This window comes from Sorex fumeus, unplaced genomic scaffold (genome assembly GCF_029834395.1).
Source record: "Sorex fumeus unplaced genomic scaffold, SorFum_2.1 ptg000051l, whole genome shotgun sequence".
NCBI lineage: Eukaryota > Metazoa > Chordata > Mammalia > Eulipotyphla > Soricidae > Sorex > Sorex fumeus.
In genome coordinates this window covers 10433856-10450448 of record NW_026606108.1, presented here as the reverse complement: position 1 = coordinate 10450448, position 16593 = coordinate 10433856, and the positions used below count along the sequence as shown (strand labels likewise).

At 35.1% G+C, this 16593-nt stretch overlaps 1 protein-coding gene across 1 annotated transcript; it reads left to right on the top strand.

Moving 5' to 3' along the window:
- The first annotated feature begins 3831 nt into the window (after window positions 1–3831).
- On the top strand, window positions 3832–4806 carry LOC130033027 (olfactory receptor 14A16-like). The gene has a single exon (XM_056124729.1). The coding sequence runs from the start codon at window positions 3832–3834 to the stop codon at window positions 4804–4806; it is 975 nt and encodes a 324-aa protein (XP_055980704.1).
- The last annotated feature ends 11787 nt before the right edge of the window (window positions 4807–16593 follow it).

Here is a 16593-nt window from a genome sequence, read left to right as displayed (position 1 = left end):
GAAGTGTTACTGAAAATGCCAAAATACAAAAATAATCCTGTTAACTTAATTAACTTAATGAGTTAATTAAAGGATGTGATGTATATAAGCTGTGGAATACTATTAACAAGAAAAAGTAAAATATTGCATTTTTTGCATTACGGATGAAGTGGTAAATTGAACTGCTAAACAAAATAAATTAGAATGAAAATTAAAATAATAGATAATCTCATATACATGTATACACCAAGTAAGAGGATTGAAAACTTAATCCTAAACCAACCCTTATAAATTCTTATAATAGAAATAAGATTGCCAGAGGAAAAATTAATGAGTACACCATGGGTAGAGGGTCCAATATTGTGGAGGAAGGATTTCCAATTGGATATGTGTAAATTGGAATTTACCCAAAGATATTATGTAAGTTTGTAAATAGAATTAATACTATTGTAAATTATTAAAAACAAGAAAATATTTACAGGAAAACAAAACCTATAAAGACAGTTACTTTAACAATAAATACATATGTTTTTGAAACATTTCAATAAATAAATTTGAAGGGTCTCTATAAGTTGTGAATAATTAGTGAGACACTGTTTATTTTATTTTAAAAAACACAAAAATTTTATTTTGATATATATTGGCAATAGCAATTTATATGGTATATATGTGTAGATATATATACAAAATAAACATATATTTTTCTTATTACATAGTATTTATACACACATATGTGTTCTATATACATGTTAATTACATATATATGCATACTGGCTGTGCTCAGGGACTGTTTCTGACTGCTCTCAGGGATCACTCCTGGCAGGGCTCAAGGAATCATTTGGTGTGCTAAAGATTAAACCTGGATGAGCCATATGCAAGGCAAGCTCCCCACCTGCTGTGCTGTCTCTCTGCCCCCATCAAGGAGGCCATAACATTTTATATTCCAATATTTTCACCGATAAATTGCTTTCAACTTACTTTGTCAATTTCCTCATACGATGGTGAACTTTTCTTCAATTTTTATGCACAATATCCAAACATGAGAGAGATCTTTATATATTTCTCTCTCCTTCTAAATTTCTTCACTTATCATTCTACTCTCCTATTGCATACATATAATAGCAATTTGCATAATTTCACTTTTTTCTTATAGCTGGATAGTAGTCGGTAGGATAACACTTCTGTCCTTCCTGCATAGCCTCAGGAATAGTTGATAGTTTATTGACAGTTTATTGGACTGAGGAAAAGAGAAAAACACTTAAGGAGATATTTTGCCTTGGGCAGTCAGGAAAGGCTTTCTCATGTTGATTTGGCTACCTGACTGGGTGGAGTGTCAGCGCAGACTGCAAGGAAGTTGGAGAGACATGGGAGCTGGAGAGAGAGAGAGAAGGACTGCAAGATGGACTACGGGGAGACTAGCAAGGAGAACATGTGCTTGAGAGAACCTAGGCCCTCCATAACATAAATTTCTTCTATGGGATAAACTTCCTTGTAATAAACTGCTACAAAGATCAACCAGCCTGGCCCTAGTCTCTTCCTTCGTCTGCCCTTGGCCAACAGCCATTCCAATCCAGGCCACACACAGCAGCTCTAGGACATGGAACGCAACGATGAGATAGAGCCGTCCAGAGAGCCCTTGAACACACAACCTTCTGCGTGTTTAGTTTTTTACTGTAGTCCACTGTGTATATATACCACAGGTTCTTTATTGTCATCTGGTCTTAGACATTTGGGTTGTTTCTAGATCTTGCCTATTATCAACGTGCTGCAACGGACACAGGAGTGAAAATCATTTTTTTAGAATAGTATTTTGGGACTTTGGGGATTGTTGCCTAGAAGTGGAATATCTAGGTCATATGGAAGCTCAATTTTTAGTTTTTATACAAGTGTCCTTATTATTTTCCAAAGAAGTTGAACTAGTCAATATCTACCCACTAGAGCACGAGGGTTCCTATTTTCACCGATAAGAGGGAAAAGACAAGGGAAATGGAAACAAATTCCTGGCTCATGCATCAGAAGGATCTATATTGACAAAATGACAATTTTACCCAAGAGCTACACATATTATTATCGGCCCTTCATCTCTGAGATCCCCAGTAGAGGTAATCTCATAGGAACTTTCTTCCCAAAAGGGACTGTTGTAGTTAAAATAATCTTGACTTTGTTTCCTCAAATTCTACTAAAGTTGAGTTGGTGTCTAGGGTATAAACTTGGAATGAAACTCCTGGGTGAGTTAACCTTATTGCATTTCTTATCTTTTGAGAATATTTTTAAAACCTAAAATAGAACTTCAAAACAAATAACATTTCTATATAAAATGTGACGTATTTAACTTCTATGCATACATTTTTCTAGTTATGGTTTCTGAAATATTGCAGTGTTCTGATATTCTTGAGACCAGTGCTCCTTTCAGAAAGAAGTTAAAATCTATAGATCTCATCCCACTTTGCATATGCTTTCAAAGTGCCACCTTGGTTTGGTGTTTCACAATATTACTTTAAAAATATTTAATAGAAAAACCCATATGTCAAAAATGATATAAATTTTTGAACTGACATGCAGAGACTGTATACAAGAGGTAAGTAGGTACTTTTTTTTTTATCTTGTCTGCACTGAAAATTGATTAGGAACAAGGTACTTTTAAGTTATCTGTTTCATTTTTTTCTGTTGTATTTTTTTGCCAAGTTACTTTGCATATGTAGTTTTTTAGTTATTAAAATAGCTACTGATATCTAGAATACAAATTACTGCCTGAACAAATATTGCTGGTTTAAAACATTGTGATTAGATGGCTAAGGCTTTATCTTCTTTGTAACATGGTGAAAATCACTGTACAATTCCAACTGTTTGTAATTATCAAACCTGAAACCACATGAGATGATATGACAACTTTTTTTTATCGAATTGATGAGTAATATGGGTTAGACAGTATGTCAATTTCTATTGCTTCTGTTCATATTGCTCATGATAGTTTTTGCATTTATTTTGCTTAGTTCTTATCACATGTTTAAAAGATCTTCTTATTCAATTCACTAAGTGGCAATTAGGATGCAGAGAGAAAGAGAGATGAATTGTGCAGTCTAAGCAGGGGTACACACGACTCCAAAGATGGTTAGTTCAAAAATGGCTTGTTCTTGACATAATGGAAAAATGAAGACCTTGTGTTCCATTTCAACATTTATCACTGTTTGAATAATTTCTAATTATTCAACACATAATCATTATTTTCCTGAAAGTCTCTCATAACACAAGAGAAAGCTTTCTCTTGTGAAATTATTTTTAGAATAGATCAAGTTTATGCCTATCATCCTACCTTGAGAGAGTTAGATAGTATACTATGTGAATTAATACCTAGATTTTAGAAAAGTCTGGAAGAATTAAGGAAGAATTAAGAAAATAATCTATTTTTTCACATATTCCATAATAATAGCTAATTATGTCAATTGTGGAAAAGACAGTTATTTTCTTAGAATTTTGGGTATTAAAATGGCTGATAAACATTGTTAGCCAGAGAATTATAAATAGTTGTGTAGACCTTTAACGAGAAGCACATATTTTTCTAGTCTGTAATTCAAATTTAATTCGTGGTTTCTCCTAAATTTTTTAGATTCCATTTATTTTCAAATTAATATTATTTCTCTACTCAATTTTAAGACAACATAACTATAATAGGAAATCTAAGAGAGATCCTGGTAAACTTGTGTCTATCCAATAATTTTGCTTCAGAAATAAACTGTAATTTTGTTTTATAACAGAAATAAACGAAATTTTCAAGATCTGGATCTACCCATTAGTGATACACATTTTATCCCTTAGTGTTTTCCTTCTGCCAAGCCTCAGGAAAACGTTATCATGACCAATGTCACCATGTTGACAACTGAATTCATCCTCCAGGGATTTTCAGACATCTGGGAACATCAAATTCTCCATGCTGTATTGTTCATACTTATCTACCTGATAGCTCTAGTTGGCAACCTTCTCATTGTTCTTCTTACCACCTTAGACCAGCATCTTCATAGTCCTATGCATTTTTTTCTGAGGACACTATCATTTTTAGATGTGTGCTTCATTTCTGTCACAGTTCCCAAGGCCATTACTCAGTCTTTGACACAAAATAGCTCCATATCATTCCTGGGATGTATAGCACAAGTTTTTCTGGTTGTTTTGTTTGCTTGCACAGAGTTGGCATTGCTCACCGTGATGTCCTATGACAGGTATGCAGCTATTTGCCAGCCCCTCCATTACCAGCTCATCATGAGGAAAGGGGCCTGTGAGCAAATGGTAGCTGCTTCCTGGCTTAGTGGGATTGTTTCTGGGTTTCTGAACACTACCGCTACCTTCTCATTATCGTTCTGTGGGTCAAATTTTGTCCACCAGTTCTTCTGTGAGATCCCCTCATTACTCAAACTCGCCTGCTCAGAGAAGTTCCTTGCTGAGTTTGCAGCCATCATTATCACAACATCCTTAGGTATTATGTGTTTCATTTGCATCCTGGTTTCTTACATTCACATATTCTCCACTGTCCTGAGGATTCCATCAGTCGAAGGCAGGTCAAAAGCCTTCTCAACATGCATTCCTCATCTTCTAGTTGTGACTATTTTCCTCAATACAGGGTCCATTGCCTATCTAAAGCCAGTTCCAAAGTCCCCTTCTATTTGGAGTTTGATGGTATCTGTCTTCTATACTGTAGTTCCACCAACTCTGAATCCCATCATCTATAGCCTGAAGAACAAAGACATGAAGTCTGCCTTCTGGAGAATGTTGAGAAAAACTGCTTTTATATTCAGTAACAAAATAACAATAGTAAAGATAGCACCAAAAGTTTGATCTTTTAAGACTAATAGAAGACAACTTCAGAGATTAGCAAAAAGCTTCTTGCTATTAAATAAGAGAAAAAATTATGATTTTATTCACACTTGGAGATAATTTTTCCATATCATTTCAAAATAAATTTAAGTCATCATAAGTACACACAAACATATATAGAGAATATATATAGAATATATTCTATTCTATGTAAAAAGAATATATGTGTGTTATATTCTTTTTAATATATAATAGAATATTAACATGCATTCTATTGTATACAATAGAATATTATTATATTCTTTATATATATACTAGAACTTCCTTGAAGCAAACTTTTTAAAAAAACATAAAAATACAAAGCACAGATTTACTATGTAGGTAAATTTCTTTAATTTGAATTTTCACTCAGCCTATTCATCAAAGTGCTATTATATATCCATGTTCTATGGACTCTATGATTCATATCAACATATTCTAGATTTTGTTGTTTAAATTATAAATAATATCATCTTATAAATACAATTAATATAAGCTAAGTTAATGTCTCTTAGACAAAAATAAATAAAGCTGATTAATACCTAATGATTTTAATTTTATTTAATGCCCTGCTTGGTTTTCATAATTGTATTGATTTTTATTCTGAAAAGTAGTGGTGGAAATTATATTTATTATGTAAACTCAAATATTTCATATACTCAAAATATTTAGAAAGATTTTAATTTATTGGTAAAATACTATCATATTAATTTTAATTTTAATGTACTTAATTTAATGTCTATCTGTATTTCTTATCTATTTGTATAGAATTATATCATTGTATCCCTCTGTTTAATTGTTTTTGTTTTGGGACATACCTGGAAGAACTCAGAGGTTATTACGGGCTGAACACTCAGGAATTAGTTCTAGCAGTGCTGTGGAGATCATATGAAATGCTGGGACCAAACCCGGACTGCATACACATCAAATACCCTACCCATCGTACATCTCTCTGTCCCCTTAAATTAAAAAAAATTGTTTCTGTTGATTAGGATGACTGTGATTTTTCAATACTGTCAAAGATAATTTCTCATGCACAGAATTCTAATACCACACCCATAACCAGAGTACCTATTTCAAGCCCCCAAACTCCTTCCCTTTTAACTTTCCCCACAAATTTTACTGTGTAGATCCTTTCTTCCTTTTGGCCCTTTGTAGCGGTGTATCTTTAAGTCCCATAAATGAAAAAGATGATTCTGTATCCATCTCTTTCTTTCTGATCTCACTCAGCTATGATCCTATCTTTTATAAACATTTGTAACATTTGCATACCTTTTAGCAAATTGATGAACAACAGGAGGGCAGTTCTACAGTGCTACGGTGCATACCCTTTAAGTTTGTGGCTTTGCTTTGAATACAATCATTGCCTTTTGAAACTCAGTGATTTTTGTTGTATACAATTTTCCTTGGGCTGGAGCAATAGCACAGCGGGTAGGGCATTTGCCTTGCACGCAGCCGACCGGGCCAACCTGGGTTCAATTCCTCCGCCTCTCTCAGAGAACCCAACAAGCTACAGAGAGTATGTGATGTATGCCATATGCCAAACACAGTAACAACAAGTGTTACAATGGAAACGTTACTGGGCCCGCTTGAGCAAATCAATGAACAATGGGAGGACAGTGCTACAGTGCAGTGCTACAATTTTCCTTTATATCATATAATTGATTAATTATAGAACCTTGAATTTTGAAATTTACTTAAAATTATTAACATTCTATGTGAATTGTACTTGAATTTCTTTTAACAGTTTTATTTGTTTCAAAAGAATTCTTCAATAAAAATATTCTACTAATTTGTAGGGCGTCTGCCTTGCACGCAGCCAACATGGCCAACCCGAGTTCGATTCCTCCGCCCCTCTTGGAGAGCCCGGCAAGCTACCGAGAGTATTCGATATGCCAGACACAGTAACAACAAAGTCTCCAATGGAGACGTTACTGGGCCCGCTCGAGCAATATATTTTTTATTAGTCTTTGAAAATAACACACACTTAATTTTTCATAAAATTATAATGTGTGAAGTTGTTACAATGATAAAGACCACATATAGAAAAAACTCCATCTAAATTAAATATAGATGTAATTATTGTAGGAATTTTTTGAAGACAGCATTTAAATGAAATTGAAATAAAGTAATATTTTTACACACTGAAGGTTAAGAACACTTAAAAAGTGGCTCACATTAGGTCTAGACTACAAAGTTTATTCAGGGGATTAGTTTCCTTAAAAAAGAGATTTTCTAGTTCTTCCTCTGTTTCAAAATCACAAGAGTGTTCCTAACAGGACAGACATTTTGTATTTATTATAAAACACCATCAATTAAATGCCCTATCATCTATTTTTAGATCTTATTTTCTCCATGTGTAAAATGGGTAGTCATTCAAAAGAGATCTGGTATGATACTTTAGACCTTTGGAGAATAAGAAAATGTTTCCTCTTATCTCTACAATTGTCTTTATCTTATATATCATCACAACATAATGTTTGACAGAACATTTTTTTACTTCCTCTAATTTAGGACTTTAATTTATCAGAATAATATTAGTAAATATGTTTTGCTCGAGCGGGCCCAGTAACGTCTCCATTGGAGACTTTGTTGTTACTGTGTCTGGCATATCGAATACTCTCGGTAGCTTGCCGGGCTCTCCGAGAGGGGCGGAGGAATCGAACTCAGGTCGGCCATGTTGGCCGCTTGTAAGGCAAACACCCTACCGCTGTGCTATTGATGAGTTATGTGATTATATCACGGATATATTTATTACTATTTCTCATTCTTAGAGAGTATGATAGTCCCAATTATGTTCTTATAAATTTTGTGTGCACATATAATGAACTTTTATCATTTTATTTTTCACATTTTTATCAAATAATTTAATTTTTAATTAATACTGAGAAAAAAAGCATTTTAATACTCATTTTTTCATCTTTAGTGTTCTTTTCTTCCTTTAGTACAAGTTTTTTATTTGTACTATTTTTCCTTCTCTCTTTGAATGTTTGGCTTTTTTAAAGGAGGGCCTACTAACAACAAACTTACTTAACTCTTTTTGAAAAAACTTTATTCTCTTTTACTTTTTGTTTGTTTGGAGGTCACACCAACAATGTTCAGGGGTTAACCCTGGCCCTGCACTCAGGAGTTACTCCTGACAAGGTCAGGGGACCACATGGGATGCTGGGGTTTGAACCCAGGTCAGTTGCATGAAAGGCAAGTGCCCTATCCACTGTACCATCTCACCAGCTCCTTTCTTTTACTTTCAAAGAATCATAGAGTACAGAATCTAATTTTGGTGGAGATATTCATCTCATTCTCTTAAAGTCACTGTCCTATTGATTGCATGATTTCTGATGTCAGTCAAATATGATTTATTTAATTCATTTAAAAGTGAAAATATAGTTGTATTCTTAGTATTGTTTTTGAGGAATTTGGTTGGTTTGAACTGCACCTTTGGCATTGATTTTATGGGAATATTGTACATTTACACAGCACCCATTGGTATTGGTAATTGAGGCTATGCCTGACTCTGTTCTGGGGTCACTCCTGACCATCTATGATGTAGAAATAAAATCATGATCAGCCTCTCCACTGTCTCCTCACTTTCCTCTCAGAGGATTTCAAATGGACATACTGCTGGTAAATAATTTTGTAAACATTTAAGATATAAATAATTAATTTTCTACATTTGTAAATTGCAAATCATTGTCACAATGTTATATCACCATAATTATGACTATCACTATCATTACCACCATAACAATCGCATCATATAATGATCATTATTTCTTGTTTTCACATAATTATGAGCACAACTTATATGAAAAGACTGTGAGATAAAACGTAGCATTTCCCCGTGGAATTTTCTATTTTGTCCATATTTATTTTTGGTTTTGGCAGAAGGGAATGGGAATTCCTAAGAGGTTCTCAGGAGGCCCATGCAAGTCCCTGGTGATTTTTAGCCAACCAGACTTCTGGTTCAACGCAAGAGCCTGAGAATGTGGTGCTGCTGAAGCCTGGAATTAACCCAGCAATTATTGAATCCTCAGGGCCCTTAGAGCTGCCTGCAGTGATACTTTGGGGACTATATAGTGCTAGAGATCAAACCAATGCTATGAATTCTCTAAAACCACTCTCTTATCTCCTGACCCCTCATTTTTAAAGTGAAAGTAAACATTACCTGAAAACCACTCCTTTAAAAAAATATTTTTCTCTAAATGGAAGTATCTAGACTTAAATGCAGCTTACCAGATACATATGCTGTCTGATATTTCATTATTTTCTTAGATTTATAGATTGGTCTCTGACACTCAAGTGTTGGTTTTTCTTTTCCATTTTCTTCTCATTTTTTCTCCTCTTCTTCTTCCCTTGACTTATTGTATGAATTCCTATTTTATAGTTCTTTTCAATTTCTACATAGTTTGGGCTTTTAGACACGTTTGAAAATTTTTAGTTTTTTTTAATCTTTCAAATTTAGTTTTAAGTAATTTTATTGGTAGGGCCAGAGAGAGTGAGAGAGAGAGACAGAGAACAATGGAAGAGAGAGAACAAATAAAGCTGACTTAGTTCTATACCCATCACCACATATGTTCCCCTGAGCCCCACCAGAAGTAAGCCCTAAGCAAGCCAGATGTAGTCCAAAAACCATAAAGAAAATAATAATAATTTGTATTGACATACCCTCTAGAACCAAGTTTCCAGAACTAAAATTATGATTTAAACCTCACGACCATGTCAGGTTCTGAAGTTGGCTCTGTGTTTTCAATTATTTTGCTTTTTTGTGTGTATTTTAATACAGTTCATGATATTTTCTAAGTGTCTGATCTTGATGCATTGGTTTTGGTTGCTATGTAAAAAACTAGTTAACAAGACCTTTTCTAATGTAAGCTTTAAGGAGAGGAAAAGGAAAAACTACCAATTTAACAATCATCTCTCAGTATGTGAGCCTATGCATCAGAAATGTTTTCTTAGTTGTATTTCTCAGTTCTCTTCTCATCTTCAGTGGGACAGATAGGTTAGAGTATTCTAGAATTGGTTGCTACCTTTATCCATATGAGTTCATCTCTGATTCCCCAGATGGCTAGAAGGCAAAACCATTTCTCACTATGGTAGATCTTATTAAGAATGGAGCACATCATTAAAATAAATATAACAAAGTAAATTGTACCTATTTATGTAAACAGCATAGAATAAAGGAAATAAAATGACTCACTGATAATTTGTCAAAAAGACAGTATATAAGAACCAAATTAACAAAGGATGTTACTGTTTGTATTAAAAACTATAAATGTTAGAATAAGTAGAAGCAAATGCAATAAAATGGAAAATATTCCATATTTATGGGTTGGAATAATGACCCATCAATTAACATGGGAAGAATTTAAATTACTATCATATCCAAGGCATTATGCAGACTCAGTGCAACCCCTATCAAAATTCTAACAAAATTCTTCAAGGACATAAAATTTATTTCCTACTACTTATTTCACTACTTATTTCAAAGGTACACCAAACAGCAGACTACCCCACCTCTGCCCCCACACCCTATGCTGAGTGCAGCCTGAATCTTAAAGAGGTTCTGGAGTTTCCCAGCCAGGCTGGACTGTAAAAACAGGAGGACCAATTTTCCAGTCAACCCCCAAACCACATGACTGCTTCCAGAGTCACACATAAACTATGATGAAACAACTCCATTGAAACACCTGCTGAGCAAAGGATCCATGATTCCCATCTACTTAGTCCCAGCTTCAAACCTAGGAATACCATCTAGATATAAACAACATTATTAAACATCAATGATACACTCTATCCCTCATCAAATGTAATATCTAAGACTATAGTAAAACGTAAAACCCCAAGATATAATCCCTGGGAGATTGCCACTGCCATCAAGCTAAAGATGTCTGAATAGAAGGAAAGGAATTTAAAAAATGCAGCCTTAGAAGTGACATGGATGAACATGAAAAATGAACAAATACACATGAAGATAACATAAACAAATACACCAAGAAAAAAGAGAAAAGGGAAAGAAGATGGAGAGGGAAATTAAGAGAATTTAGGGGAAATTGTTAACAACAAAGCAAAGGGAACAATTTTAGAATCATAGGAATACCAGAAGAAAGGGGAAACAAGGATAAGAGGGATTAATAAAAGAGATAATTGGGGAGAATTTCCAAAAAGCAAGATGGTAGCACAGATGCAAGAGGTTCAAAAAGAACCAGCCAGAGTAAACCCAGATCAAACTACACCAAGACATTTTGTAATCAAAAAGGCAAGAACCTGGATGAACCAGTTGGCATTCCCACCAGCAGTGAAGGAGGGTCCTTCTCTCGCCACATCGGCGCCAACATCGGTTGCTTTTGTTCTTTTGGATGTGGGCCAGTCTCTGTGGTGTGAAACGATATCTCATTGTTGTTTTGATCTGCATCTCCTTGGTGATTAATGATGTAGATCATTTTCTCATGTGCCTTTTAGCCATTCGGATTTCTTCTTTGACAAAGTTTCTGTTCATTTTTGTGACGGGATAGGAGATGCGTCCCATTTTTTGATGGGATAGGAGATGCTTGCTGAGAATAGACTTTAGACTGAACATGATTACCACTCAATGCCTCTTTTGCAAACCACAGCACCCAAAAGGAGAGAGAGAACAAAGGGAAATGCCCTGCCAAAGAGGCAAGGTGGATGGGGAGGACAGGGGATGGGAGGGATACTGGGATCAGTGGTGGTGGAGAATGGACACTGGTGGAGGGATGGGTATTCGATCATTGTATAACTGAAACCCAAGGAGAAAAAATTGTATATCTACAACTGTATCCCGTGGTGTTTCACTAAGAAAAATCTAAAAAAAATAAAATAAAAGGCAAGAACCTAAGATAGAGACAGACTCCTCATGGCTGCAAGACAGAAGCAAAACCTCACATACCAGGTAAGGGTTGTTTGAGACTGTGGAGATTGGTCTGGAACAGGACAGGGATTGAGTTCTGGAGGTTTTCAGACTCCGGAGTCTCTGTTGGGGTGGGGAGGAAAACTCACTTGACTGGCTGTGGATTACTATAGATAATACAGCCTGGCTTAGGATCTAGAGGCATCTCTATGGTGTATCATTCTGTAACATGTTCTTTTCTTTTGCATCTTCTCTAAGATACATCACATGCTGGGGCACAAAAGAACCATCCATAAAATCACAAAAATAGAAATCATACCAAGTAGCTCTTCTCAGACCACAAAGTCACCAAAGTAGAAATGAATCATGAAAATAAAACGGCAAAAAACTAAGTACTCGAAAACACAACAACATACTTCTGAATTACAATTGGATTAAAGAGGAAATAAAAAATAAATCATAAGATTATTTTAAATAAATAAAAATAAAGACACAAATTATCAGAATTTATGGGACACAGCAGAAGGAACATAAGGGGAAAATTTATAACTATTCAGATGAGGGGAAAAAAGGCTCAAATTGGCAAGCTTACCTGTTAACTCGAGAAACTTTACAAAGAACAACAAATGAATCTCAAAGTTAAAAATAAGTCAGGAGACAATTAAAATTACAGCAGAAATCAATGATACAGAAAACAATATAAAAGGCCCCATGAAACCAGGAGCTAGTTTTTTGAAAGAGTGAGTACTCCTAGATAGACAAAGAAAAAAGAAAAACCTAGGATCAGCAATGACAGGGGAGAAATCACAACAGATGCACCAAAATACCAAAAAAAATTGTAAGTTACTATTAACAACTTTAGGCCATCAAGCTTGAGAACCTAAAATGAACATATGAATTCTTAGAAATATTCAAATTCCCAAGATTCAACTAAGAGGAAACATAAAACCTGAATAGCCAATCTCGAGTAAAGAAACTGAAACAGTAATCTCCCCAAGAACAAAAACCAGATCCAGATGGATTCACTAGTGAGTTCTACCAAAGCTTCAAATAAGGAAATACCTATTCTCTTCAAGCGCTTCAGAAGTATATGGGAAACAGGAATCCTACCAAACACTTTCTATGAAGCCAGTATCACTCATATACATAAACAGACAGAGACAACACTGAAAAAGAAACTATAGACCAATATCCTGATGGATATCTATGCAAAGATCCTTAACAGAATTTTAGAGAACTGAATACAGCAATACATCAAAAGGATTATACACCACTATCAGATAGTGTTCATCCCAGGTATGAAAGAATGGTTTAGTATATGCAAATCAATTAATGTAATGTATCTTATCAACAAAAAGAAAGATTAAAGGGCCCTAATAATTGATTTAGAGAAAGCTTTTGACATGATACAACATTGATTTATGATAAAATTCCTCTTAAAATGGAATCGAAAAATAGGAATAGAAGAAACATAACTCAAAGTAGTATAGGCCAACTACAAAAACAAAGCAAGTACCCTACATAATGGTGAAAAGCTAAACATCTATCCCCTCAGATCAAGTACAAAACAAGGATGTTCCCTGTCATTGCTCTAATTTAACATAGTTTTGTAAGTTCTGTCACAGTCATCAGACAGGAAAAATATATTAAAAAAAAAACTTGAAACAAAGAAGTCCAATTTTCACAATATGCAGATGACCTGATACAATACATTGAAACCCCTAACGACTTAAAAAAATCCTAGCAATAATAAACAATTACAGTAAGGCAGCAGGATACAGAATTAATACAAAAAAATCAGTGGCATTCCCATACACAATAAAACAAACCAGAAAAAAATTAATTATAAAGATTATCCCTTTCAAAATATCAAATAAAAATCAACTTAAAAAGGAATGTCAAAGACTTATACAGTGAAAACTACAAATCATTGCTAGGAAAAATAAAAGCACTAAGAAATGAAAGAATGTTCCCTGTTCGTGGATTAGAAGAATCAGTATTGTTAACATGACCATCCTACCCACAGCACTATATAGAATCACTTCAATGCCCATTAAAATTTTAATGTCTTCTTTCAAAGACATGGAACAAACTCTATTAAAATTTGTATGGAACCATAAAAATCCCCAATAGCCAAAACAGTACTAAGAAAACATTAAAAAGGGGGTGGGGGGACGGGGAGGTACTGCATTTTCCAACTTTTACTATACTACAAAGCTATAATAATAAGAACTGCATGGTGCTGGAACAGAGATAGATCCACAGACCTATGGAACATAACTAAGAGTCCTGAATTAAGTACCTCCCAGATTTAAGTCCTGCTAATATATGACAAGGGAGATAAATGTGTAAAGTGAAGCTAAGAAAATATATTTTAACAAATGTTGTGTGGAAGACTGTGTGGTCATATGTAAAAAAAAAAAAGGAAATTAGAACTTACCTCACAACCTTCGCAAAGTAAATCAAAATGGATCAAAAATTTTGACATTAGAACAGAATTCATAAATTACATTGAAGCATCGGTAAAACCCTCCAGGAAATTGAACACAGATGAATTTTCAGTGACACCAATACAATGGCAAAGACAACAAAAACTAAAATCAATTAATGGGGCTACTTCAAATTAAATAGCTTCTGCAGAGTGGGGGGAAAATCACCAGTTTTAATTAAAAAGACACACTACTGAATTGGAGAAAACGCTCACATACCATACATCTGAAAAAGTGCTGATATCCAAGATCTATTAAGCAACTAATTTAACTTACAAAGAAAAACTTGCAGTAACCCATCCATATAGGAGGTGAAGAGACGAAGAGACACTTCCCCAAAGAATACATATGGATGGTCAACAGCCATGTAAAGTAGTTCTCATCATCACTCATAATTAGAGAAATGCAAATCAAAACAACAGTAAGGTATCACCTGTGAGATGGTACATATAAAAACAATCTGGAAATACCCAGTGTTGGTGGAGTTGTGATTAGAAAGAAACCCTGTCTTCTGTTAGTGAAAATGATATCTAATTCAACCTCTATGGAAAACAATATGGAGATTTCTCAAAAAAAATAGTAGAACTCTCATATGATACAGTAATACCACTACTTGGCATCTAAATGCAAAGTACACAAAAAATAATTTAAAATTATTTTATTATTAATTTGCTCGAGCGGGCCCAGTAACGTCTCCATTGGAGACTTTGTTGTTACTGTGTCTGGCATATCGAATACTCTCGGTAGCTTGCCGGGCTCTCCGAGAGGGGCGGAGGAATCGAACTCGGGTCGGCCATGTTGGCTGCGTGTAAGACAAACGCCCTACCGATGTGCTATTGCTCCAGCCCATAAACAGTATTTAAGTCAAAAATAAAGAAACATTTTTAAAAGGAAGATGGAAAGCATAACACTCCCTGACTTTAAATTATGTCATAAAACTGTCATGGTCACTGTCACTGTCCTCCCGTTGTTCATTGATTTGCTTGAGCAGGCCTAGTAACATCTCCATTGTGAGACTTGTTACTGTGTTTGTCATATCGAATACATCACAGGTAGCTTGCCAGGCTTTGCCATTTGGATGAGATACTCTCGGTAGCTTGCCAGTCTCTCCGAGAGGGGCCAAGTTACAGTGTGGAATCGGAATAAGACTCAAAGAAATGCAATAAATTGATATCCCAGATTTTGAACCCTCACATATATGAACAGTAATTTATGACAAATGACTAAAGAATTGAGGAATGAAATCCTTTTAGCAAATAGTATCCAGAAAACAAGTTAGACACATGTAAAATAATAAAATTGAACTGCTATCTCACACTATGTGTACTAGTTAATCAACAAAATCTTAGCAAAAAACCAAACAGCATACCAAAAATTACACTGGAATCCAGAGTGACGTGTAAAGATATGCAAAGATGGTTCAGCATACTATGTGAATCAACTTATATAATGCACAATATAAAAAATGAAAATAAAGATAATATGATTTTATCTTTGCAAAGAAAACTTTTTTTTTTTGCTTTCTTGGGTCACACCCGGCGATGCACAGGAGTTACTCCTGGTTCATGCACTCAGGAATTCCTCCTGGCGGTGCTCGGGGGACCATATGGGATGCTGGGAATTGAACCTAGGCTGGCTACGTGCAAGGCAGAAGCCCTACCCGCTGTGCTATTGCTCTAGCCCCCTGCAAAGAAAACTTTTGACAAAATCTAACACTACTCATGATTAAAAACTCTTAACAATATAGAAATAAAAGGAAACTCTCAAGATAGTAAGTCATTTACAATCAAAGAACAATGACTAATATACTCTGCACTGCACACTCCCATTGTTCATCGATTTGCTCAAGCGGGCCCAGTAATCTCTCCATTGTGAGACTTGTTGTTACTGTGTTTGGCATATTGAATACGTCACAGGTAGCTTGCCAGGCTTTGCCGTGCAGGCAAGATACTCTCCAGTGCTTTGTATATCCTTGATATCAACCCCTTAGTGGATGGGTATTGGGTGAATATCCTTTCCCATTCTGCAGATTGTCTTTGTATTTTGGTCAATGTGTCTTTTGTGGCACAGAAGCTTCTTAGTTTAATATAGTATAGTCCCATCTGTTTATCTCTCTCTGTTTCTCTGGGTTCCTCAAAGGATTCAGCATGATCGACCATGTCCACAGGATAATGAAGTTCATTGAGGTTTCTCAGAAGTTCAAGATGCCGCTCTGTCTAACATTCATTGATTTAAAGAAGGCCTTTGATTCTGTTGAGAACGTCAGGAATAAGACTGTTTCTCATTGCTCTTGAAGGCATTCCATGCCGCTCTCTTCCTCCTGCGCAGCTCAGGTGACAGGTCATTCCTCATGTTGAGTTCTCAATATAGGTACACATAACTGCCTCATTTGGAGATGTTCATTCTCTTGAG

What these genes read in the sequence shown, in the direction of transcription:
- LOC130033027 (XM_056124729.1), top strand. Translation starts at nt 3,832, where the DNA reads ATGACCAATGTCACCATGTTGACAACTGAATTCATCCTCCAGGGATTT.